This window comes from Sciurus vulgaris (genome assembly GCF_902686455.1).
Source record: "Sciurus vulgaris genome assembly, chromosome: 5".
NCBI lineage: Eukaryota > Metazoa > Chordata > Mammalia > Rodentia > Sciuridae > Sciurus > Sciurus vulgaris.
Window position 1 is genome coordinate 92,659,544 of NC_136465.1, and position 24,118 is coordinate 92,683,661.

Consider the following 24,118-nt stretch of genomic DNA (forward strand, 5'->3'; position numbering starts at 1 on the left):
TTTTGGCACCTTTGTCTAGTATGAGAAAATTGTATTCATTTGGGTTTATGTCCGTGTCCTCTATTCTGTACCATTGATCTACCTGTCTATTTTGGTGCCAATACCATGCCGTTTTTGTTACTATTGCTTTGTAGTATAGTTGAAGATCTGGGATTGCGATACCCCCTGCTTCGCTCTTTCTACTGAGGATTGCTTTAGCTATTCTGGGTTTCTTATTCTTCCAGATGAATTTCATAATTGCTTGCTCTATTTCTGCATCTTATAGAAGAAAAAGTAGGTCCAAACCTTCAACTTGTTGGCTTAGGATCAGACTTCCTTAACAAGACTCCCATAGCCCAAGAAATAAAAGCAAGAATCAACAACTGGGATAGATTCAAACTAAAAATCTTTCTCTCAGAAAAGGAAACTATCAGTAATGTAAAGAGAGAGCCTACAGAGTGGGAGAATTTTTGCCACTCATACTTCAGATAGAGTGCTAATTTCCAGAATCTATAAAGAACTCAAAGAACACCAAGAATACAAATAATCCAATCAACAAATGGGCTAAGGAAATGAACAGACACTTCACAAAAGAAGATGTACAAGCAATCAACAGATATATGAAAAAAGGTTCAACATCTCTAGCAATTAGAGAAATGCAAATCAAAACTATACTAAGATTTCATCTCACCCCAATTAGAATGGCGATTATCAAGAAAAGAAGCAACAATAGGTGTTGGTGAGGATGTGGGGAAAAAGGTACACTCATACATTGCTGGTGGGGTTGCAAATTAGTGCAGTCACTCTGGAAAGCAGTATGGAGATTCCTCAGAAAGCTTGGAATGGAAGCACCATTTGACCCAGCTATCCCACTCCTTGGCCTATACCCAAAGGACTTAAAATCAGCATACTACAGAGATACAGCCACATCAATGTTCATAGTTGCTCAATTCACCATAGCCAGATTGTGGAACCAACCTAGATGCCCTTCAGTTGATGAATGGATAAAGAAACTGTGGCATATATATACAATGGAATATTACTCCGCCTTGAAGAATGATAAAATTATGGCATTTGCAGGTAAATGGATGAAATTGGAGGATATCATGCTAAGTGAGATAAGCCAATCTCAAAAAACTAAAGGACGAATGATCTCGCTGATAAGCAGATGAGGACATATGACGGGGGGGGGGGGGAGTAGGAGGGGTTAGCGTTAGGTTTAGGGTTAGGGATAAGGAGGGTGGTAAGAATGGAGGAAGAAAGGACTGTATAGAGGGAAAAGAGGGGTGGGAGGGGTGGGGGGAAGGGGAAAAAAATAACAGAATGAATCAAACAACATTGCCCTATGTAAATTTATGATTTTTAATTAAAAAAAAAAAACTATATTTGAAAAAAAAAAAAAAGAAGTTTAGAACTCACTTAAATCAATCCTGTTTTACAGAAGAAGAAATAAACACAAGCGATGAGCTTGCCAAGGTTGGTGACGCTGGGGTTAAAGCAGGACCACAGCTCAAGTGTCCCGACACTGGGCACTGTCCTTTCCTTCAGTACACATAGTTCGGTGCTTCCAGCCTCCCCTGCCCCAGTGTGGTAGCTACACGGGGCCCCAAAGTCCAGATTCATTCCTAGATCCTCAAAACTCGGCATTGTGGCTGGCCCAGTGTGGTAAACAATGAATATTTTTGAACAAACAAATAAATAAACCCTCCTTGCTAGGATACATGGGAGACATGCATTTTGGGATTTCATTTCTGAAAATCATGTGCTGAAAATTGCTTTCTGCAAAGAAGAAATTTGTTCTTGGCACTATCCTTAGGGCTACTTTTTGTCGTGTTTAGAAGCGTTGATGATCTCAAAATAAACATGTGTTTTGCGATAGCTAGTTAGCTAGATACATAAATGTATGGATCTATATGTGCGTGTGCTTATTACACACACACACACACACACACACTCCCAGCAAGCCCAAACTGGACCTTTCCTAAAGCTTCCACAGCTCTAAGACTACACAAAGTTAAATGAAAACAGCGGCTTTGCATGTGCAAATGCTGTTTTGTGAAATCCATTTAACACCCAGAACTGTAACCACTAGCCTGAGGTCAAGGAACAGAACATCTGCTCCTCTGGTTGCCAGACAGAGAGGATGACATGACAACATTTGGGTGAGAAATATTCATTTTCCTCTGTAACCACAAACATGCTCACAAGAGCCAGAACCAACTCCAGATTGCCCAACAGGAGGAAAACAGAACCTACAAGCGCAGCTTGTCTTTGACAAAGAGATCATTTTGAGGGGATGAGGAATTTAGAAGCAATAACAGCAGGGTGCGAGTGTGACTTCCCAAAGTCAAGCACCAATGGAGAGTGGGAATGCAGGTTTACACAAGAGTCCTGAACACCAGCAGCACAATGACTCACTTATGCAGCAAGTATACAAATGTAAACTGTTTTAAGCTCTATGAACCAAAGTGATTTGACTCCCTACTTACTTTCTTACAGGCACAGGCAAACAATTATTGTGTTAAACATCGTGATGGATCAGGGAGGAAAAAAAGAGGGACGGGCAGTGGAAAGTACGGAAGACTAACTAGGGCAGGAGAGCTTATAATTTTGATTAAAGACTCAAGGAAATCCATACTGACGAGTTCTCCACAAAAACTTGAGAGGCTGCAAAATACTTAAGCATGCAGACATCCCAGGACCAGAGCTCTGAGGAGAGAGTGTGAACATCTACGTGGCCAAGAAGGTTCATGGGCTGGGTGGACATAGCAGCAGCAATACCCGTGGCCATCATGTTCCCATGCCAACCGTGAGGACAACCACAGGACTGGGCTGTTATTTTTCTAAGTATCTCCAGCATCCAGGACAAAATAAAATTTGTTCAAACAGTGAGGTATACATGTTAAATTACTTATCAACAGAGTGAAAAAAAAAAAAAGAAAATGGAGGATATGTGATTTTATCACCATTGGTTACGGGAATCAAAATCCCCATGAGCTACAGACCAAGGGCCATAGCCACCTGGCACAGCACTAAACTTTCAACACACAGTGTCTGCCTTATCTACCTTTCTGTACCTTGTTCAAGAGGGGTGGCAGGTGTGGGGTCGTGGGAGGGTGGGGGTCATTACTGAAAGAATTCTGCTCATCTGTCCTGTAGTTGAAATTTGTGAAAAAAAAAATCAGTATATTGCTGACTTTCAACTCAGATCTCTGTATTTTCAGAAAGCCACACGGCATGAATCAAAGTCTCTGCAGAGTTGCTTCAGCATCTACTTTTTGGTCTGAAGGTTGTTGCTGACATTCTCTCCTAGTATGGTCCATCTCCTTTCTCCTTGTTATGGATTTATTTAACCTATTTGGTGGAACACCCCACCCCCCAACTGAAGGTTCACACTGAACCTAAAGTTGTCTCGGGCAAGAGTTACTAAAGCATAACTCTTAAGGTCTTATTTTGCAAGAGGCAGAAGACAAATTCACTTTTATTCTGACCTTTAAAAGTCATGGTAGAAATGCTCCCTGATTCTTGTTTGGATAGGGAACATTTCTTGAGCCAGGTAGTTTCTGGATGTTTCTGAGTAAATCCTGTAGCTCTGACTCAGAGGATGTTTAAATCCTGACATCTAGCCATAAACAATGGTGGCACCAGTCTGAGTGATTCAACTCTTCTGGTTTGGGGTTGTGCGGGTTTGGGGAGTGGGTGGGATGGGGGCAGGAGCAGGCAGGTGGGAAGAAGAATGGAAGTCAGTTGTTTTCTCCTAAGTACAGAGTTCAACACTTGCCATCATCTTTTTCCTGGCATCGTTTTTGATAAATGTATATATAATAAATCAAAAATTAAAATTCACAAGTTTTCAGTTTAAGTGTAGTTTTTAAACGGTACCAAGTATGAGCAGCAGGAGTAGAAGAATGAGCATGAGCTGTACCTGGTTTTCATATGCCAAGGATGACCAAGGGCCAGCCCAGGGCATGTGGCGCTGCCCACACCTCTTGTGTTCCCTACCTCTGGCGGAATATAAGGCCCACCCTGTTGAGTCTCTGCAGCTAATGCTTAAATTGGTACACGGCTCTGCACTCAGCCACATCTGAATCACCACTTTCCTCTTTTTGGTAGCGAAATAACATAAGAGCAACAGAGGCTAGTGCAGAATTAAAATGCCATTTGAAAAAGTTAACTGAAACCAATACTGAGACCTCACAAGAATTGGGAAACACCATTTTACATTTCAAGTCAGGACACTCACTGTGGAATGAGCAGTCCAGGAGGAAAAACAAGCTTAAAAATGTGTTTCTAAATTTTTTGGGACTATCAAAATTCTAACAGAAATAAATGCATATCTACCCTCCTCCTCACTTTTGGCCATTTAACTTAGTGGTATATACATTGTCAACACTTCACCAAACCCCAAGGGTCTCAGACAACTAATTAAAAAAAACAGCAAAGAAAGGTAATCAGCATTCAGGATATTAAAGGTGGTAAAGAAGCACTGATTTCTAGATTTCTAGACATACAGTAATAGTCTTGAATGAACCAGGGTTTAGATACAATCTTAACATACAATGCTTTATAGTGTGCTTTAACCAAATGGAGCTCAAGAGTAAATCTGGAGGTTTTCTGACATGTTATCGAAGTATGAATACAGAGCAGCAATTATTTTAAAAAGTTTAACAAGTTGTTTGGGGGAGGTAGCTCAGTGGTGGAGCACTTGCCTAGCAGGCAGGAAGCTCTGGGTTCGATCCCCAGCACAGAAAGAGAAAAACATAGACACACCCACACATGCACACACACGTATGTGTGTATCAAGAGGGTACATCAAATTCTCTAGCAACAGAATCAGTAGACTGTATTACTACGGTATTTCAAATTTTGTTGATAGTTAGTGCTCACTGAACTGATCTGAGACCTATCTCCAAATGCAAGGTGTTCAGATAGGAGAAAGTTACCTGGCAAAGGGCATCGAGCAGCATATCTTCAAATCACAGTGACTTAAATCCCTTAATGTGACATCTCAGTAATTAGTCCATCAAAACAAAAACAAAATTTTTATAACTTCTTGAAACTAAAACTGATATCCAACTGGAGAGCAGAAGCACAATATTCTTCACCTTTGGAATTGGGTTACCTAATTCCTCTTTCTAATTTTCTAGTTCTTGTCTTTTCAGTTCTATTGAAAATGGTCAAAAAATAGCACAGAGCTGAAATCTGAATGTATTACCTCCATCTTCATTTATCCAGTAGAGAAAAAGGTTCATAGTTCCGACTTCAGTTATCTGATTGTCCTCTCCATAGAGCCAAAGAACCTGCTGACAACCATTCTCTGCAGCTTCACATTGGGCAAAAAGAGACGAGCCGTAATTCCTTTTAAGGGAGAGAAAATATTCTGATGATTAAAATGTCACCCCAAACCTCATCTTCAACACTCAAATATGTATGTCTTTAATTCACAGGTGGATGAAGTCAACATACTTAAGGTTCTTAATATGTTCAACCTGTTCTTAATGTGTGTACTCTCTTTAGTTAACTCCATGACATTAAAGGAAAACTCACCAGAGAACCTAAGTGATCTAAGTGCATTCATCTGAGAGAGAGGAGGCCAAAATCTCAGAATCCTAACATGAAAAGTGATGTCAGGAGAACACAGGTAAATACCCAAGAAGTTAATGACAACAGTTAGAAGTTATTAAGTATTTTTTCACACACTTCAAGCATTTTACATGACTTATTTAATCTAAACCTCACACCGACACTATGTGTTAGCCATTAGCATTATTTCTGGTGTTCAGATGAGAAACTAAGGCTCAGAATAGTAAGCTCAAGCAGCAGAGCATTAATTGATGCTTTCTGATCTGAAATCTTTTAACATATTCCAAAACCACCAAATTCTTGGTGTCTGAATTCCCAAAGGTGGGACAAAAGAAAATCCTGTTTGACCAAAATGTACTCTGAAAGCTTGTTTTTCTCAACCCACTTTATTTACCCTAGATTTTTTTTTTTTTTTTTTAATCATAAAAGCATAGCACATCTTCCCAGAATGACAATGGAGTTTTGGAACATTTCAAAGTTATGGTTTATTTAAACTTAAACGAGAAAATCACAGAGCATATTGCAAAATGTGGATGAATGGTTAATGACAATCTTCAAATAAATATGACTTCCTTTCCCACTATCTTCCCTCTTACAAAAACACAGGCTTTCCTATGGAGCATCTTGCCTTACTGCAATTAAATTCAAGAGTGACCATGAAGCCCTTCTTTGGGTTCATTTGTTTATTTTTAATGTATGAAACCTAAAATATTAAGTATTTTCTCCTTTTTGGGGTTGTACCTGCAAGGACAAGAAACTTGGCAACGGCGATCTCAAACCCTACAAGGTACATCGCCACCATCTTAGTTAAATGAGTCAGTGGATCCCTTTCCACTTAAGATTGCTGGAGTTGGTTTTATGACTTGCAACTGAAAGAAAATTGACTAATCACAGAAATAGTCTAGAAAACTGGGGAAAACTGGTATTATACTACATGGCTGGCTATTGCCAGTGGAGCATGATGAGGCTGACTGACTCCGAGGTAATGTTCACTGAAAGACCCTCAAACAGATGACCAACATAAATTCTTGATCAATCTGGAGATGATATAAGTCTGGCATACAGGAAGCCTTTGTCTAAATACCATAAAAAGATTACATCACCCTGACTTAGAATTGATGGTAAACAGTTAATAACTTAATTAAAACATGAAATCCTTTTTAATAATAGTATAAACCAGACTGCAGGAAGAGTTCAGCAGAAAAACTCTGTGTTTGGGGTTCACAGGCCTGAGGTAGAAAGCTCTTGCTCTTCTACCTCAGACCACCCCTGTCCCCTTGGGGGTTCAACTTTACAGTGGTGCCGAGGTGATGCACATTCAGAAGAAACCATAATTCGAAATGTTGAATTTTAACCTTTTCCTAAGCTAGCAGTACTGACAGATTGAGAAGCAACAGGAAGCCACACGCAAAGCCTGAACAACTGGTAAGTGAGCCGTGTTGCTAAGGTGCCGTATTTGGTCATTAGATGTATTAAAAGCATTTTCAGCTTGGGATATTTTCAACCTATGTTGGGTTTACTGAGTTATCACCCCACGGTTAAGTCCAGTAACAAAAGGAAATCAGGTCATATTTTTGCTTCGTCATTTCATCTGACAGATAAAATTACTTATTTTAATGTCTTGTGTGTGTGTGTGTGTGTGTGTGTGTGTGTGTGTGTCATAGAATTGTTTGGAAAAAAACAAATAACAAAAGCTAATAAATAAGTTATATAAGCCTATCACATCCCCATGTAATATGTTTTAAAATATTCAGTTGAATTTTAGTTCAAGTTTCTCTCACTGTGATACAACGGTGAGATTCTGCCATGTCTAAAAAGAAATGATGATTTCATGTGTAAAATGTCCTTTGATCTATTAAAAACACAATGGGAATTCTTCCAGCATGCATAGCCTTTTAAACAAGCCTCTAAGAACAAACACACACCCTTTTGAGAGAATGTCTGAATTAGACCCTGGTTCCCCAGCATCATAAAGCCACCTGGGCAGGGAGAGAAAAATTAAAGGCAACGGTTCCAATGCATTGGAAGGATTTTAATGTTCAATGTTTGACTGATTTGTAATTATATTCTATAGATGTTTTATCCTTCATACAAAATTTTCTCTTAGTTGTTCACTGTCTTATGTAGATCCATGGGGGAACTGATGCCTTGGTAATACTTTAGGGTTCCCTCCCATGTGCTTCTAATATTCAGAAGAGAAACACATGTCCTTTCAGGAGGAGGGAGGAATAAGAAATTGAAAAAGTGGGAAAACTGCCTACAGAGGAAAAAAATTCAACATACATTTCAATAGAATAAACATCTGAGATTAGAGATATTAAATACATCCCACCAAGAGAATAAGTTCTATTATGGGTAATCCAGCTGATTTCTCCTAAGATAAAAGAGGGTCCCCAAGAGGAAATAAGAAAGTGAGAAAGCCTCTTACTATCAGCTACTGTTTGTTGAGAGGTCACTACTGTCAGGCGGGGTACTAGGTATTTACCTACATTATTTCATGGAGTCACCTCAAGACAGCCCTATACTTTATTATACTTTTGAGGATGAAGAGGAAGAAAGGATTTTACTGTTCAGACTCACAGATAGTGTGATACAATGTCTCTGACTACAAGCCAACATATTTAGCCATTTATGCAGAGGGCTTTCTATGTGACAAGCACTTTATACCATCTCACTTAATCTGCATTAGTATTTTCATCCTGATTATAAATAAATACAATGCCCCAAGGAAATCAGGTAGTTTGTTTTTAAAGACTTTCTTTCTTTTTTTTTTTTTTTTTAGAGCAGTTTTAGTTTTAGAAAAAAATTAAAAGGAAGGTGCAGAGATTTCCCATATACAACTTGCTCCCACAGGCATTACCAATGTCCTCCCTTAGAGTGGTAAAAGAAAAGGAAAAAGAAAAAGGATAATTGTGTATATTGGTGGGGTCACAAGGAGACAAAGAGGGAGAAATAAGTGACTTGTTCTAAATTAAGAAAATGCTGGGGACCAAAGCTGTTCCTATGATGAAAGACCTTCTTCTGGTTCAGTGCTTCTCAAGTTTGGCTGCACATTAAAAATCCTGATATTTTATAGTCTATACCCAACACCAGGGAAACCAAACTTTCTAGAGGTAGGACCAGATATCAGCACTGGGCAAGACTCCTGGAGGTTGCACTGTGCAGCCAAATGAGGCCCACGATGCTACAACTCCCCCTCAGCTCTGTGCTGTTGTGTTACTGTTATCACGTGCACTTAGAAACAAAAGGCAAATGTTAGCTGGGTCCAGTGGTGCACGAGTACCTCTGGAGTACAGTACTTGGGAGGCTGAGGCAGGAGGATCACAATTTTGAGGCCAGTTAGGCCACTTAGGGAGACCAGGTCTCAAAATCAGGGGGAAAAAGGGGGCTCAATGGTAAGACTGCTTGCCTAGCATGTGCAAGGCCCTGGGTTCAATCTCCAGAATCCAAAACAAATAAAAAAGGTCAGTGTTATCTCCAGTGGCTAAAAATAGTGGAATAATCCTAGAATTAAGGAAAATATAATGCTTCTTTCCTCAGAGTCACTTAGAAAGCAGAAAGTCTTGAAGCTCGTGAGAATCAATAGCTATTTAATAATACCAACAGAATACAGGAGTCCTAAAAAGTGCTTGGAGGGTAATTGCTGACTCAATTAGACTGAGGGAATAACACACAAATCTGCAGTTGACTTCAATGTCTCTGCTAACTGAATTAGCTGACACAATGCACAATCGCGTTTCCCTGGACTTCTCCAGGCAGGAAGCATAGGAGTAGAGAGACTGACAATATCCTGGAGGCAAGGCATATAGGTTAGAAGTCCACCCTCTGGTTTCTGCCTCCCTCTTGCCAGTACTGCTTAGATCAGGAGCTCCAAGACTCTCCTCTCCTGAGACACTTCAAATCAACTTCCAATGATCAGTCTACCTGGGCCTGAGTCAAAGTATTTTTTTTTTTTTTTTAAATAATAGATGTTATTCTTAGAGTTCTTTAAAACTTAGAGAAAGCATAAGCAAAAAGTACAAAGAGATTCCATCAACCCCTTCCCCAGCTCCAGTTTTTCCTGTTATTAACACCTTGCTTTAAGTGTGGCAGACAAGTCCATAGATCACACGAGGGTTCACTCCATGCTGTACAGAAATATGAATCTTGCTATTGTGAATTGAGCAGCTATGAACATTGATGTGGCTGTATCTCTGTAGTGTGCTGATTTTAAGTCCTTTGGGTATAGGCCAAGCAGTGGGATAGCTGGGTCAAATGGTGGTTCCATTCCAAGCTTTCTGAGGAATCTCCACACTGCTTTCCAGAGTAGCTGCACTAATTTGCAACCCCACCAGCAATGTATGAGTGCACCTTAAACAAGCAGTTATTTTTTAGATCAGTTAAAAATAAGAACATCTTCGCAGATTCCTTTTCCTACACAATTCCTTTCTGACACTTTCAACACTTTAACACTTTAACTATTTCACTCCACCTTCCACTCGTTTGATGGTTTCTGACCAGGAGTTCATGTAACATTTTTTTTAAAGTTCAATCTATATTTTTTATTTTCCCCTGTTTTTTATTGGTACATGATAGCTGTGCACATGGTGGGATTTGTTGTTTCATACTCGCACATGCACACAATAAAACAGCAAAATTTGGCCCGCGTCATTTCTAGCATGTCCCCCTCTTTCCCCTCCTCCCACCCTCTGTAATTCTTTTTATTGTTCCTATGTGCTTAAGGCATTTTTCTCCCTCTGGTTCATTTAAAGATTTCCTACATTGTCTTTAGAATTCCAGCAATCTAAAGATGATATTTGATGTTTTTAGTATTTCTCTTGCTTGGTATTCTTTGAGCCTCCTGTACCCAGACTTTGGTTTTTGTCATTCATTTTGGAAAATTCTCAGCCATTATTATAATAAATATTTATTCTTCCTCTCTCCTTCTGGTGTTCCAGTTATGTTCAACACATCATACAGTATTAGGTCTACTGTTACGTTCTTCCATTTATTTGTTTTCCCTTATTTCAGTTGGAAAAGTTCTGACAGACACAGCTCTGTGCTCTCTGATTATTTTATTAGCTGTGTTCGGTCTACAGATGAGTCCACCAAAGCTGCTATTTATATCTATTATAGTGTTCTCAATTCTTAACAGTTGATTTTTAGAGTTTCTGTCCTTCCTACCACATCTATTTGTTCTTTTTTTAAAAATTTTTTATTTTACGGACTGCATTTCAATTCATTGTATACAAATGGGGTACAACTTTTTGTGTCTATGGTTGTGCACGATGTAGATTCATACCATTTGTGTAATCATACATGTACATAGGGTAATGATGTCTGTTTCATTATTTGTTCTTATAATTGTCAACTATTTTCCTTTTTCCATATCACTGTAGTTTGACATTCCCGACTGTGTAGTTTTGAATCTGTATGCTGTAACTTATCCTGGGAGGGTGTTTTGGTTTGGGTATGAAGTGTCCCCTAAAGGATCGTGGGTTGTAGGCTTGGTCCCCAGTGCAGCAATGTTCAGAGGAAGTGACTGGATCATGAGAGCTCTGACTTCATTAGATGAATAACTTGAGGGCACTGTTGGGAGATGTTGGAGACTGTAGGAGGTGGGACATGATCAAAGAAGTGGGTTCTTGGGTGCATGGCCTTGGGGACCATACCTTATATCTGGCTCCTTCCTCTCTCTCTGCTTCCCAGCTGCCATGAACTGAGCAGCTTCCTTCAGTCATGACTCTTCCACCATAATGTTCTGCCTCACCTTAGGCTCAAAGCAATGGAGACGGGCGGCAATGGTGCATGCCCTAATCCCAGTGACTTGGGTGGCTGAGACAGGAGGAATGTGAGTTCAAAGCCAGCCTTCACAACGGTGAGGCACTAAGCAACTCAGTGAGACCCTGTCTCTAAATAAAATACAACATAGGGCTGGAGATGTGGCTCAGTGGTCTAGTGCCCCTGAGTTCAATCCCAGTACCCCACCCCCCAAAAGAGCAATGGAGCCAGGCAACCAGGACTAAGACCTCTGAAAACACGAATCAAAATAGCGTATCTCTTCCTCTGTGTTGTCTTCCTCAGGTATTTGTTACAGCAACGAAATGCTGACTAACTCAGGGGAAGGGAAGGAGAAGGGAAAAAAAGCAGGAATGTACTGTCTAAAACAACAGCAGTATATCATGAACTCTGTGGCCTTCCTGAATCTATGTGTTTTATCAGGGACCAGAGGATGCACATCACTGTCTGATACAGACACAGACAAGAAGGAGCCCAGGTTGCTTCATCCAGGCATTCTTATTCACCTACATGGGCATTCCCAAGTCAAGGCCAAGTCCACCCCTGAAACTGTCCAACACTTTTGAATGCTCTTTTATTTCCTGCCAGCTGCATATGGCCCAAGACCTGCCTGACAGAGCCAAAGCGGTCTCCCCTCAGCCAGTTCGCAGCAGGTGTGGCTACAATCTGTGGCACTGGGAAAAAGCACTTCAGCAAAAAAAAAAAAAAGCTCGCAATTCCTGGTTTCTTTGCTTGTAGCTCTTGCCTATATGTCATGTCCCATGTCCCTCCTTCATGAAGGGCCACAGGTTATCCTTTAAACAACTACCTCCTTTAAAACACTCAGAGCTAAACAGGAAACAAAAAATGAACATTTACATATGAATATTATTGTATGCATTCACATAGAAGCCAAACAGCAATTACTGCAGGATTGGGAAGGGCTGTCTCCTTCAGAGAGAGACAGTGACTTACCCTCCCATCTTGCAGTCTCCAGTCCCACCTTTCCAGGCTCTGACATACTTCGGGTTGGCCCACAGGGACACTGGATTAAAGGTTCCGCTTGAAAAATAAGGTCCCACTGGGCTTAAGATTACAAAGAGCAGGGCTTTGGTAGACTTCTTGACTCCAAGAGAAGGCTGCAGTAAAGTAAAAGTGCACACATCTGTAATTTACGATGTAGACACTAGTTTTAAACTCTAGACCAGACCTGCAACTATCTCCCAGACAATTAAAGTCGAGTAACACAAAGCCTTTTAAGATCTTTTAAGAAGGAAACACTGAGCATGAAACATTTGGCTTTGATTTCTGAGTTACAATTTTAGAGAAAATGTAAATAAGTCAATTGTTGTTGCTGATGGACAAGGTTGCATTGACCGGGAATTGACAGAGGGAATACCTCAGGTTCTAGTTTTCAGAGGGGAAATATACTAGCTGCTCTTCTTAACTTGCCCTGCTGTTTCCCAGCCTAGTCAACACTCCAGGACATATCAGTGAGTCCAGCAGGTGGCTCTCTGGAAGTGTGCCATGCCCACATCTGCCCGTGTATTACTTAAAGAGCAAGAGTGTGGTTTTTCCAAAGGCATGATAAACAGCATCAAAAGGGCAGGGGGCAATGATTCAGGAGCCTGTGTCATGAATAACACAGGAGACGAGACAGCCTTTATCACAAACACTGGGAGTCAAAAGCCAGCAATGCACAATCACGCCAATTCCTCCAACACAAAAGCAACTACATGGCATTAGGGTCAGTGGATTATTAGGGAAGAAAATTGAGAGACTGACATTTTGAAGGCTATGTATTATAAAGACACACACACAAAGGTCACTGGGCTCTTCTGTGTAATCCAAGACCACTGGAGGTCAGAAACCCAGCCAGGACTGAAGCCAAGTCTGCCTGAACTGGGCAGGGGGAGTGGGGGCTGTCATGCAGAGTAAGGAAGGAAAGAGGAAACTTAGCCCCCAGCAGTTATTGTGTTTCTATAATGTTGGCTGCAACTGGCTGAGAGTAGAGTTTGGGGTGATTTTTACCTGACTTTCCATTATACTTCCCCCTGCTAGTCACTGTCTCACAGCCCCAGCCTACAACTTTGACAACTAGGAATCATAGGTAAGATATTTGTGAGCATTACAAAATGTGTGCATGTGCCCAGTGAGGCCACCTGAAAAGTCTGTCCCCTTAGGAAACAGGAAGCTGACCCTGCCAGCACTTTACAGGAACACGGGAACTCAGCAGAGTCAGGTGGCCACAGAGCAAACCTACATGAATGATGGATGATGGATGACCGAGTTAGAGAAATTAGTCAGCGAGCAGCAAGAAGTGCTGCTTTTCTGCTGGTTTGTGTTTGTTTTTCCATGGAGGCTTTAGATGAGAATAAGAGCATCCTACCAGGAAAGGATGAGGAGCCCGGGCACTTCATTTGCTTTTTTTGGTTCCATTGTTTGGAAGGGAAAATTTCAGTATGATATACACACCTGCTTTTCTTACTGCTTAGATAAAATTTGATTATCTGATCTCTGTACTTTTATTTACCTATTAAAGAAAATACCAATATCTCCATTTGATGATTGCTTTGGACCTTAATATTTTAGATTATTTTATGATGACAAATTAACAAAAACTTCCCAATATAGAGATACAATATGCCATACAATCTATAGGACTTACCTACCTTCTAGTTTCTGAACAAAATAACTTATTTGTGAGTGAGCTAATAGCATTTTATCAATGATCATATGAATGCCTGGACTTTTTTTTGCTGAGAACTCCTGTATTTCATATAACCTGTATTATGTTAAAAGAAATAAAAATAACCCATCATCATAGATTTTGGGATATAAGTCAGTGATTAAGCATGTACCCAGCAGGCACAAGGCCCTGGGATCCATCCCAGCACCTTGCTCACTTTCTTCACTGATTTTTCCTTCCAATTTTAATTGATAAGTAAACTTGCACTTAATCCACTAGGTGGTAGTATAGAGAGCACAGATGGAAAACGGAAGAATTCCACACATTACACCCACTCTGGAAAAAACATCTCCATAAGCCTTAAAATAATATTTTTACTGTTAGCAAGCAGGTAAATGATGGGTTATAATGTTTCAATGCTAAGAGAAACATGTGTTCATGTGTACTAACATTTTATATTCTGAAACCTGAGCCAGGTCCTCTCATATCTTAGAAGTACTCTTAAGTACTGGAGTGGATCACACCTTAGTCATCTTCATTCTTCAACTATCACTTACATAGATTATCTTTCTGCGTAAAGATCTCTTTGGCTGGATTCAGCGGCACACATCTGTAATCCCACTGACTCAGAAGGCTGAGGCAGGAGGATTGTAAATTCAAGGCCATTCTGGGCAACTTAGCCAGACCCACTCTCAAAATAAAGTAAAAGGGGCTAGGGACGTAGTGCTTGCCTGGCATGTGTGGGAGCCTGGGTTTGCTAGACAGTCCTACAAAAACAATACACAAACAAACAAAAACTCTACATCTTCCCTAAAAAGGGTCACACTACTGCTTCGAGACTGATAAGAAATAAAATGTAAGTCTAGGCACCAGGAAAGAAGCGTGGTGATTGGGTCTGCTTCTACTCTCAGGAACCATTGTTTGTTCCTTTGTTGAATTTGCCCTTCAATCCTAAAAAACAATTTAAATTCTGGGCTGCCCATTAAGAGTATTTTATTGTATAGTTTAATCAAATGATTGTGAATAAAATGATATACTGATGAGATCTGACTTCCAATTAAATAAAGCAAAAGCCACAAACACAAAGAGACAATAAGACACCAATGGCTAATAGGGTGGGGTGTCATTTCAACTGAGTGCCTTGTGAACACTTTACTTGACTTCATATTCTTTTCTATTGTCTTTCTGAAATATTTAAATAGAATTAAATGAGGGATGAAAAATTTAACATGCAAAGTACATTACTTCTCAAGACTACATTGACTTGGAGATTAAAATACTCGTGTATAAAAACCAATAAGAAGATTTTTTTTTTTTTTTTTTAAATTTCATAGGCTACATTCACAACTTTGTTGTGGTAACATAGAGGCGAGTTGCAGGGAAACTGCCACTTCTTTCTGGGTCAGCCAGAAGTTCCTCCACAGGAGGACAGGACATCAGGTCTCACTGATAAAACGCTATTAGTCAGTTTGGGCCTAAAGGGCAGAGATGCTCAGCAGTACATGGCTTGAGCGGGTAAAAGGGAGAAAATGAAACAGTTGGGAATAACAGATGAACACCTTTAAAAAAGAAGCATTTTCTTTAACCCAAAGAGCAGCCTGATTTCTCTTTTTAATCCATTTAATCCAGCTAGCTCTTAAAAAGGGTTACAAACCAGTTGGTGGTGGCCACACCGATAATCTCAGTAACTCAGGAGGATGAGGCAGGAGAATTGCAAATTCTAGGCCAGCCTCAGCAATTTAGTGAGGCCCTGTCTTAAAGTAAAATAGAAAAGGGCAGGATATGTCACTCAGAGGTAGAGGGGAAGAGAACCCCTGAGTTCCAGCCTCAGTACCACACACTGTGAGGGTTGCTGTGCAGGAGAGGACCCAGCAATGTGGTGTGAGTGTGGGGTGGCGGGGGAGAGGGAGGGAGGTTGTGAGGGTCACAAACAGGAAGATCAAGTTCCTACAGTAAAATCAGTTGCTTTGGAAAAGATTTTTTTTTTTTAAACTTTAGTATCATACACAGCTTTTTGGCTTCCAAGATATTTTTATGATCACTATCTTATATAATAGGACAATCTACAGGGAAGAGTAACACTTCCTCTATTTAAATTGAGGAAAATGAGGCTCAAAACAAATGATTTGCTCAAGACATCACAGTTAATCCAGAGCTATTTTACACTATATCAAACGTTTGAAATAAAAATTAATGGAGGACTTAGGATTTTCTACCCTGAAGAGAGCTCCCAGGGGGCCTTGCTTGCTGCCCACGCACTCTGCACTCACACCCCAAGCTTATACCATGCTCCCCGCTTGCAATCCCTTCCCACTCTCCTAAATTCACATGCTCTCCTGCAGTACTGCCTTGACCCAGAACTCTCCTTCCCACCATCACCCCCATTACGAACTGAATTACTGCATTATGTGGGGAATAGGCTGGGCCCTGCTGAGTCCTTCCGCAATGTGTAGAATAGCAGCTTTCAGACTGTGCCTAGCCCTGAGCTGTTCTGTCACGAGTATAAGTGCTAAGGCAGAATACTTGGTAACTTGTCTGGGCAAAGAGATAACCACGAGGTGTTGGACATATAGAATTTATCAAAAAGAAGAGCCCCAAGCTGCACAGCACAATCATAAGGCACAAACAGATAAAGTAATCATGCTAATAAAAAATGACCACCTGTGAACTTATCAAGTTAAACCAGAAACACAAGGATGCTTGAGTGTATCAGACTCATATCAGAAAAAACAGGCAGGCCCATGAGCTCATCGATTTCTCCAGACGTAACCCAGTCACCTAAGATCCATAAAAGGAGTAGCCTCCAAAGACTGACTGCATAACACACACCAACTTGTGATCAGACCACCAAGTGAATGCTTCGGTGAATGTATCATGAGGTTTACAGGTAACTATCTCCCAACTGTCCCTGGGCCTTTAGATCAGCTCAGCTCAATCTCTCTACTGGAAGTGGCCCACTTGGATGCTGCCCACCAGCCATCTGGACCCAGCCTACAATAGACTCCACACCCCAACAGCTCTGTTCCCAGATCAGGTTCTCAGGCTGGTCTTTAATATTACCTGCAATGACTCTTGCATTTGTATCTGGCCCTTGCCTTTGCTATCTCAGTGTAGCCTTGAAGCCCTGTGGCCACTTTAACCCTCTCTTAGCTTTTCCATAACATATATAATATATATCTATATATCTATATATAGATATATAGATATATATATAGCATTGTGTGAAGCATGATGTGTAACTTGAGTATTACAGATATTAGTGATTAAGATCGGAATAAAAGAACCTGTAATTGCCTGGCTTGTACCTACCAAGAGATCCACAAGTACTCAGTGAACTACAACCAAAGAACATGAAGTAGCTTGTGAATTAATTGTTAGTCAATAAATTCTGACATAGTGGAAAGATACAACCATGGCCAGTCTGTGTTAATGTGATAGCTCACTTACGATAATTACGACTCCTCAATTTCCTCTGTTGAAGCCCTAACCCCCAGTGTGACTGCACTTGGAGATGAGGCCTTTAAGAAGGTAAGAGAGGCTACATGAGGTAATAAGAATGAGGAGCTGATCCTATAGACTGGGGTCCTTACAGAAAGAAGAAAAACCCCTAGAGCTCTCTCCCTGTATCTTCAGAGAAAGGCCCTATGGAGACACAGCTGGAAGCTGGTGATCCACATGCCAGGAAGAGAGCCTCCCCAGAAACCAGCCCTGTTAGCAGCATCTCAACCTGGCCTTCCAGCCTCCAGGGAGTGATGAGTGAACAAAGACTCGCTTCTATCCTTTCCCAACATGAACACTTCAATCTCAATTTCAGTGTAATTTAAAGTCACTTCAGGAAACAAGCACCCTTAGATAAGGCTAGGTACTGGTTAATATATGCTATCATGTAATCTTGCACTTCATATTTAAACTAACAAAAGTGCTGTCACACTTTCTGATATGCACCTATTTTATCCTCTACCTCGTGCTAACCAATAAACTCCGCAAAGTACAGGACCGTTTTTGTCTTGCATTTTATTCCATGTTTTGATCAAATACTTGTGGTATAACTGTTCATTTTAATAAGATGTTGTTTATAGAAAAGAGATGAGAAAGCAACATAGGAGGCCCTCTATCATACTTGAAGTATTTTGATTAAAAAATATATACACGGGATGCTTGTGCTTACATGTGGCACTGATACCATAGCAACAATGTTCTTTTGTCTCTCCTATGATCCCCTTCAGTGCTGGCCTCTTGAGTCACTATGTAGATATTGAAAAATTACTGGTGGAGAGGCAAAAGTCCAGAATTTTCTGAGAATTGCTATTATAAAAATAGGGGACAGATCCAGGTTTGTTTCCTTGTTTACAGGGAAATAGAGAACAAATTAAACATTTGACTTTTAGAAGGCTGAGCGCACAACTCTTAGTTTTTAAGTAAGAATGATCTGCAAAGTTAAAACAATAGCATAGAGAAAATTAAAGATGAAAGAAAAAAGACTAAAGGGACATAACTGTCTTACCCAAATTTCTTTCAAGTAAAGACAGTGTCGTAATGACTACATTCTCAGAGGGTTGGTCCAAGAATGAGATCAGAAAATATTTGAAAAGCACCCAAAGGCTGATCTTTTTTCAAGCACTCGACAAACAGTGATACTTATTATTTTTGTAAGTAATAATTGGTAAAAGTAGTAGCGGAAAATCAATTTGATCTGTGCCAAGACAGAGAGATGAAGACAACATTCAGATGATTGCAGCTGTGGCCCTGGAACCGCAGGCCACACTCCATGTTGGGACCGTGGAGAGTGAGTCCTGGGGAAAGACACGGGTGGTGAAATGCACGACCTGGGAAACATAGTTTGGTAAATTTAAAACCAGTCCTAAGTAGAAATTTCAGCATGGTTGGGTGGTCAAGAATACTTGACAGGGAAATGCACAGGAGGAGCTAGAATGAGTCACCCTCAGAAAAACCACGCTTCACTTCCCTGGCAGAAAGGGTTCCGGGTCAGGAGTCACACGCTTCTGCCTGCTGCTTTTGTAGTGCCTCTGGAACATGCTCACTCATTTATAAGCTGTCTGTAGCTGCTTCCGCACTGAAAAGGCAGAGTTGGGTAGCTGTATGGTCTGCAAAGCCAAAACTATTTGTCATCTGGCCCATTTCAGAAAAAGGCTGTTGGTGCCTTCTTTAGACAACAGAAAAATGCTTATTGAACTGGGAATGACCTCAGAGCCAGAATCTCCTCACTGGCTTCTGATGCTGACCTTGTCAGTCCATCCAGTTTGTTTCAATAGATTAGGCAGAGTACTGTGCTGAGCCTAGAATAAAGAAGAAAGAACAGTGTGGCTGCTAACAGCCACACTGCAGACCTTGAAGAGGCAAGCCCAACCCCAGCTGAGCAGGTGAGGGAGAAGACACTGATCCAGGTAATCAACAATATCGCACTTAAAAGAAGTGCCCACACAAAGACAAAGACGTGGATGACAATAAATAAGAGTGTGTGTGAAACTGCAAGCAGGAGAGGGCAAGTCCTCCCATCTGGTCACGTGCTACTGACTGCCTATACTGCTGCACCCTCAGGAGTAGACCATGATGTAGAATTTTCTTTGCCTTTCTGTCAGCCTAGAAAGGTGCCAGAGTTCCATTTAAACACACTCCCTTTGCCATAAGTCCTGAGACTCCAAGTAGTCATCTGTCTCTTACCCCACTGGGTAGCAGAATTCCTTACCAGACTGCACTTACCAGCATAAAGTCTCCCATTCTCTCTTGAATCCAAAACATCCAGTCTCTCAAACCCCAAAATCCAAGTGAAATACATTTATCAAGATCACTAGGGATTGACCTACCTGTGGCCAAATTCAAGATCCAATTCCTGGCCTCATCTCATTGGTTCCAATTACTGGATTTGCCACAGTTGCTCCATTGCATCTCATGCTTTGCTTGGCTTCCAGTACAACAGATTGGAACCAATGAACAAAAATCATCCCTCTTCCCCGTCCCAATAAATGGTTAGAATCCAAGTTGGTAAGGCCCATAAGAAGAGCTTGACCTCTCTCCTCTCACATTTACATCTCATCTATCAGTAAATCATGTAAGCTATAACAAATATCATCAAATGTCTTTATGCACTCCAGGGAATATATCTATGATATAAATACAGACTTTAATATAAGCTTTCCAAATTTAATTTTCCTGCTTTACTCATTTTAACACTAAGGATTCTATTTGTTACACCAACGTAATAGTAGATCCACAGGATATGCTTTAAATAAACTATGCTATGAGGCTTCAGATTCTAAGGTGTCCTTTTATTTTGACTCTTAACATAACTGAGATGGGGACTCAGCATTTTGTTATTGCTATTGGCTAAGCAGTATGGCAAAGCTGTCACAGCCAACCTTGGTCATAGCAGTTCATGCTGATGATCCTTCCAGTGGATCTTTCAAAAAGTTACAGGATGATTTGGTACTGAAAAGTAATTGCACAGAAAGTCACAAAAACAGGAACAGGCACTGAAAGCAGAAGAGGAAGCTCCTGGCCTCCCCAAGCTGAAGTCAAAGCAAAGCCTTCAAAGGCCAAGGAGGCAGAGCTGAAAGAAGTCCACAGCCACAAAAAGAAGATCCAACCCTTCTGTCACCTCTCTCCATCAGCTCAAGACACTGCACCTCTGGTGGAAGCACCCTCTGGAGATACAAGCTTGACCACTATTCCATCATCCAGTTCCCTCTGACCACTGAATCGACTATGAAGAAGACAGAAGACAACACACCTTGCTCATTATGGATGACAAGGCCAATGAGCACCAGATCAGACAGGCTGTGAGGAAGCTCTGTGACACTGATGTGGCCATGGTCAATATGTTGATTGGCCTGATGGAGAGAAGGTGGCCTCTGACTGGCTCCTGACTATGATGCTTTGGGTGTTGCCAACAAAATTGGGTTCATTCAAACTAAGGTAGCAGACTAATTCTAAGTGTACATTATTTTTCACTAATAAACAACCACAACAGGAGCTGGATGCATAAAAGTGCAGAAAATACCCAAGTCGATGATGAAAAATAACAGCTGTGCTAACTAGTCTCACATCTGTTCAGGTTCTTTTGTTTATAGAAACAAATTGTGAAAAGGCATGATGTAAAAACATTTTTAAAAAAGTCAGTGTACAAAGGGAATTCTTTTCATTGGAATTGATACCACCATAGGTGAAACTGTGTGTACAATACAAAGATTTTACAAGGTGATAAAAAAGATGCATCTGTGAAATGCACATGCATTATGCTCCCCGTGGAGTGAATCAGAAATGAAATGACCTGTTTGGGACTGATGAATCTGATCTCTAGCCTTTCTGCTCCCCCTTGAAAAATGGCAGCAGGATTTTTTTAAAATGTAAATGACAATTTCATACTGAAAGATTTCCCATGAAATGCTGAACAGAGAAAAAGCTCACGTGAGATGATTAAAATGTTGTTCTGCATTATCAAATTGTATTCCGTATTCTGTGCATACAAATGCAAACTGATCTGTAGCTGAGCTCAACACCAGAAATTTATTTAGAGACGATCCAAATTCAGGAGTATGAAGTTAAATGAATAGAAAGACTCAAGCAACTTTCACATCAGACAAGATCAGCCTGTCTTTGAGAACACCTGTTTTGATAACATCAAATTTGCTGGTAGCTTGTAGACAGATCTGTGGCAACCAGCCTACAGCCTGATCAAAAGGTGCTGGGTGCTAACAACTGCAAAGCTGTCTCTAGACCTGACTCTACCCTTTTGAATGACTTATTCTCAGCCCTGATATAATTTAGGTATAAACTATAAATTAGGGTGCGGAGAGTGGTGACAGAGGATGGGAGAGCAGTGACCGAAATTAGGGGTCTCTAATGACCTCATGGCCGTGGCATGTCTGGTGCCTGGAAATGTTCCTGTGCAGGGAAGGGCACAGGATGCTCAGCTGCTGTGGCAATGCCCTGCATGAAGAGGCTCTGTGCAAGAGTCCTATCAGCTCTGACCTTGATCTCAGGCACATGGCTCCTGCAAACAAAGGCTTTTTGTTTTTGTTGTTGTTATAAAACTCATTTTAATGTAAAAAAACAATTCTTAACTTTAGCTGCTCAGTTAATTTAGTATAAAAGGCAGCATTCAAGTTTTAATCCCATTCATTTGGAGAAATTCTTAATATCACCAGGTACATTGCTAAGATTGTTATTATTTGAGAGAACTTCTAGAGCTATGCCAATTAAGGTTTATATTCTACCATTAAATTATACTCAAACAAACAGGCTTTTGAGACAGACACAACAAGGATGACCATTTAAGATCTCTTATATATGTGTGTGTGCAAGTGTGTGTGTGTGTGTGTGTGTGTATGGTATGTGTGTGTGTGTGTAGTATACATATATACTTCCTTATTTTTATTCAGAAATTAATGTTAATTTTTAATTTGGCATCACAATTTTTATAAATTACTAATATTTTAGCATATGCATGAAATTTTTATGAATGTCTCAACATAATGAAGAACGATCTGATTTTTTTTAAATTGAGTAAAGGAGGAACGGAACCATGTTAGTCATGAACAGATAATTAATGAGCCTGAGGGATGGTTACCTGGGGATTTATTACACCTCTCGTTCTGCCTTTGTATATATTTCAACTGCCCATTATAAAAATATCATATTTAAAGAAATTTTATTTTTCTCACTTAAGGGCCTCAAATAAGTAAGCTAGACAACCACCATGTTTCACCAGCTCTGCTTCTCCTGAGCCTCCCCACTTTATAGAAACTTTAAACTATGGACTTTCTTGAGAGCTACACAAAGCTGTTAGCATTGCACTTTGCAACTGTGGATTGCAACCCAGAAAAGCTACTTAGATGTCCTAGTTTCTGTAACTTCCCTGAATACAAAGAATAAGGCTTGCATAGTCTTTAACTTGATAATGAGTCATATAAATAAAGATCGCTGGCCTAACTCTTTAGATCTGTATGTCCATCATAGAGCAGCACTCCACCTGATCTCAGCTTTATCTTCAAAATCTGTGGTTTTGAGTCTTTATTTTTTAATCCCCCATTGCCCCTTGCTGGAACCTCCAAGTTTGGCTGCACTCGTCATGGCATTATTTTCTCACTCAGTTCTCTTATTCCACCACCTTTCAAATGTGAAGTATGATGAAATGGGACTGAGATGTAATGAAAGAAGTGGAAGAAGAAAAAGAATTTTAGAGTCTGTGATTGGGAGTATTTTCACTATTGACACCAGAATCCCATGAACTTATAAGTGTACCCACGTGTGTGATTCACACTGCCAAACCTTCCTGGTCACCAACTTGAGGCTTTGGAGAAAACAGGTGGGGTGGCTTGGAAATCAGCAAAACCTAGCTTCTTTGGATGTAGGGTTGTTAGGTTTCTGAAAGTCATATGACTTTAGCTTCTTGTCTGTTTCTGAAATCATTCATTTAAACTTTCTTCATTTAAATATTTTGATTTTACAGGCTATGGACATAATTCAGTGGCAGAGAGTGTGCCTGTCATGCCTGAGGTCCTGCACTCAGTCCCCAGCAATACAAATATATAAATATAAATAAATGAATGTTATGATTTCAGATTTTGCCTTAACTTAAAATTGGTACATAATCGGCAAGAGTTTAAAGCACTCTAACTTTTAATTTTCTAACCTAAGTTTTTAACAACCTACAAATAAACACTTCAGAAGATTTTGGTCAAAAATATGCTAAAGATCACCCACCCCTTTTTTTTCTTTTTGTGTTACTGGGAATTGAACCCAGAGCCTTGTTGTGCTAGGCAAGTGCTCCACTACCGAGCTATATCCCCAGCCCCTGAAGTTCTTTTTAATATGAGAAATATTTGGCAATGCAAATGATTTTATTCTCTAAACTTTTCATAAGACTTTCATGTAAAATAATGTGCAATAAACTATATGTACTTATATATTTGTGTGCTACACAGATACTATACAATTCATGTTGCTAATTTTTATGTTTTAATTTATGCATTAAGGTTTAGCATTGTGTTTTAATGAGAATCATACAAAAAATTTTCCCAAATTTTTCCCCAAATTCCTATATTTTTTAACTAATCCCTACTCACTTGTTGAATACCCCATTTGTGTATA

At 40.2% G+C, this 24,118-nt stretch overlaps 1 protein-coding gene across 4 annotated transcripts in view; it reads right to left on the minus strand.

The window, feature by feature from the left end:
• The window catches only part of BCAT1 (branched chain amino acid transaminase 1), a 108,866-nt gene that overhangs the window by 20,587 nt on the left and 64,161 nt on the right, over positions 1–24,118 (minus strand). For all 4 annotated transcript variants that reach the window (XM_079139409.1, XM_079139408.1, XM_079139407.1 and 1 more), the window contains 2 exons: positions 12,295–12,458; positions 5,195–5,337 (listed from right to left, as the gene is read on the minus strand). In XM_079139409.1, coding sequence (XP_078995535.1) covers positions 5,195–5,337; positions 12,295–12,458 — 307 coding nt within the window. The remainder of the gene's footprint in view (positions 1–5,194; positions 5,338–12,294; positions 12,459–24,118) is intronic.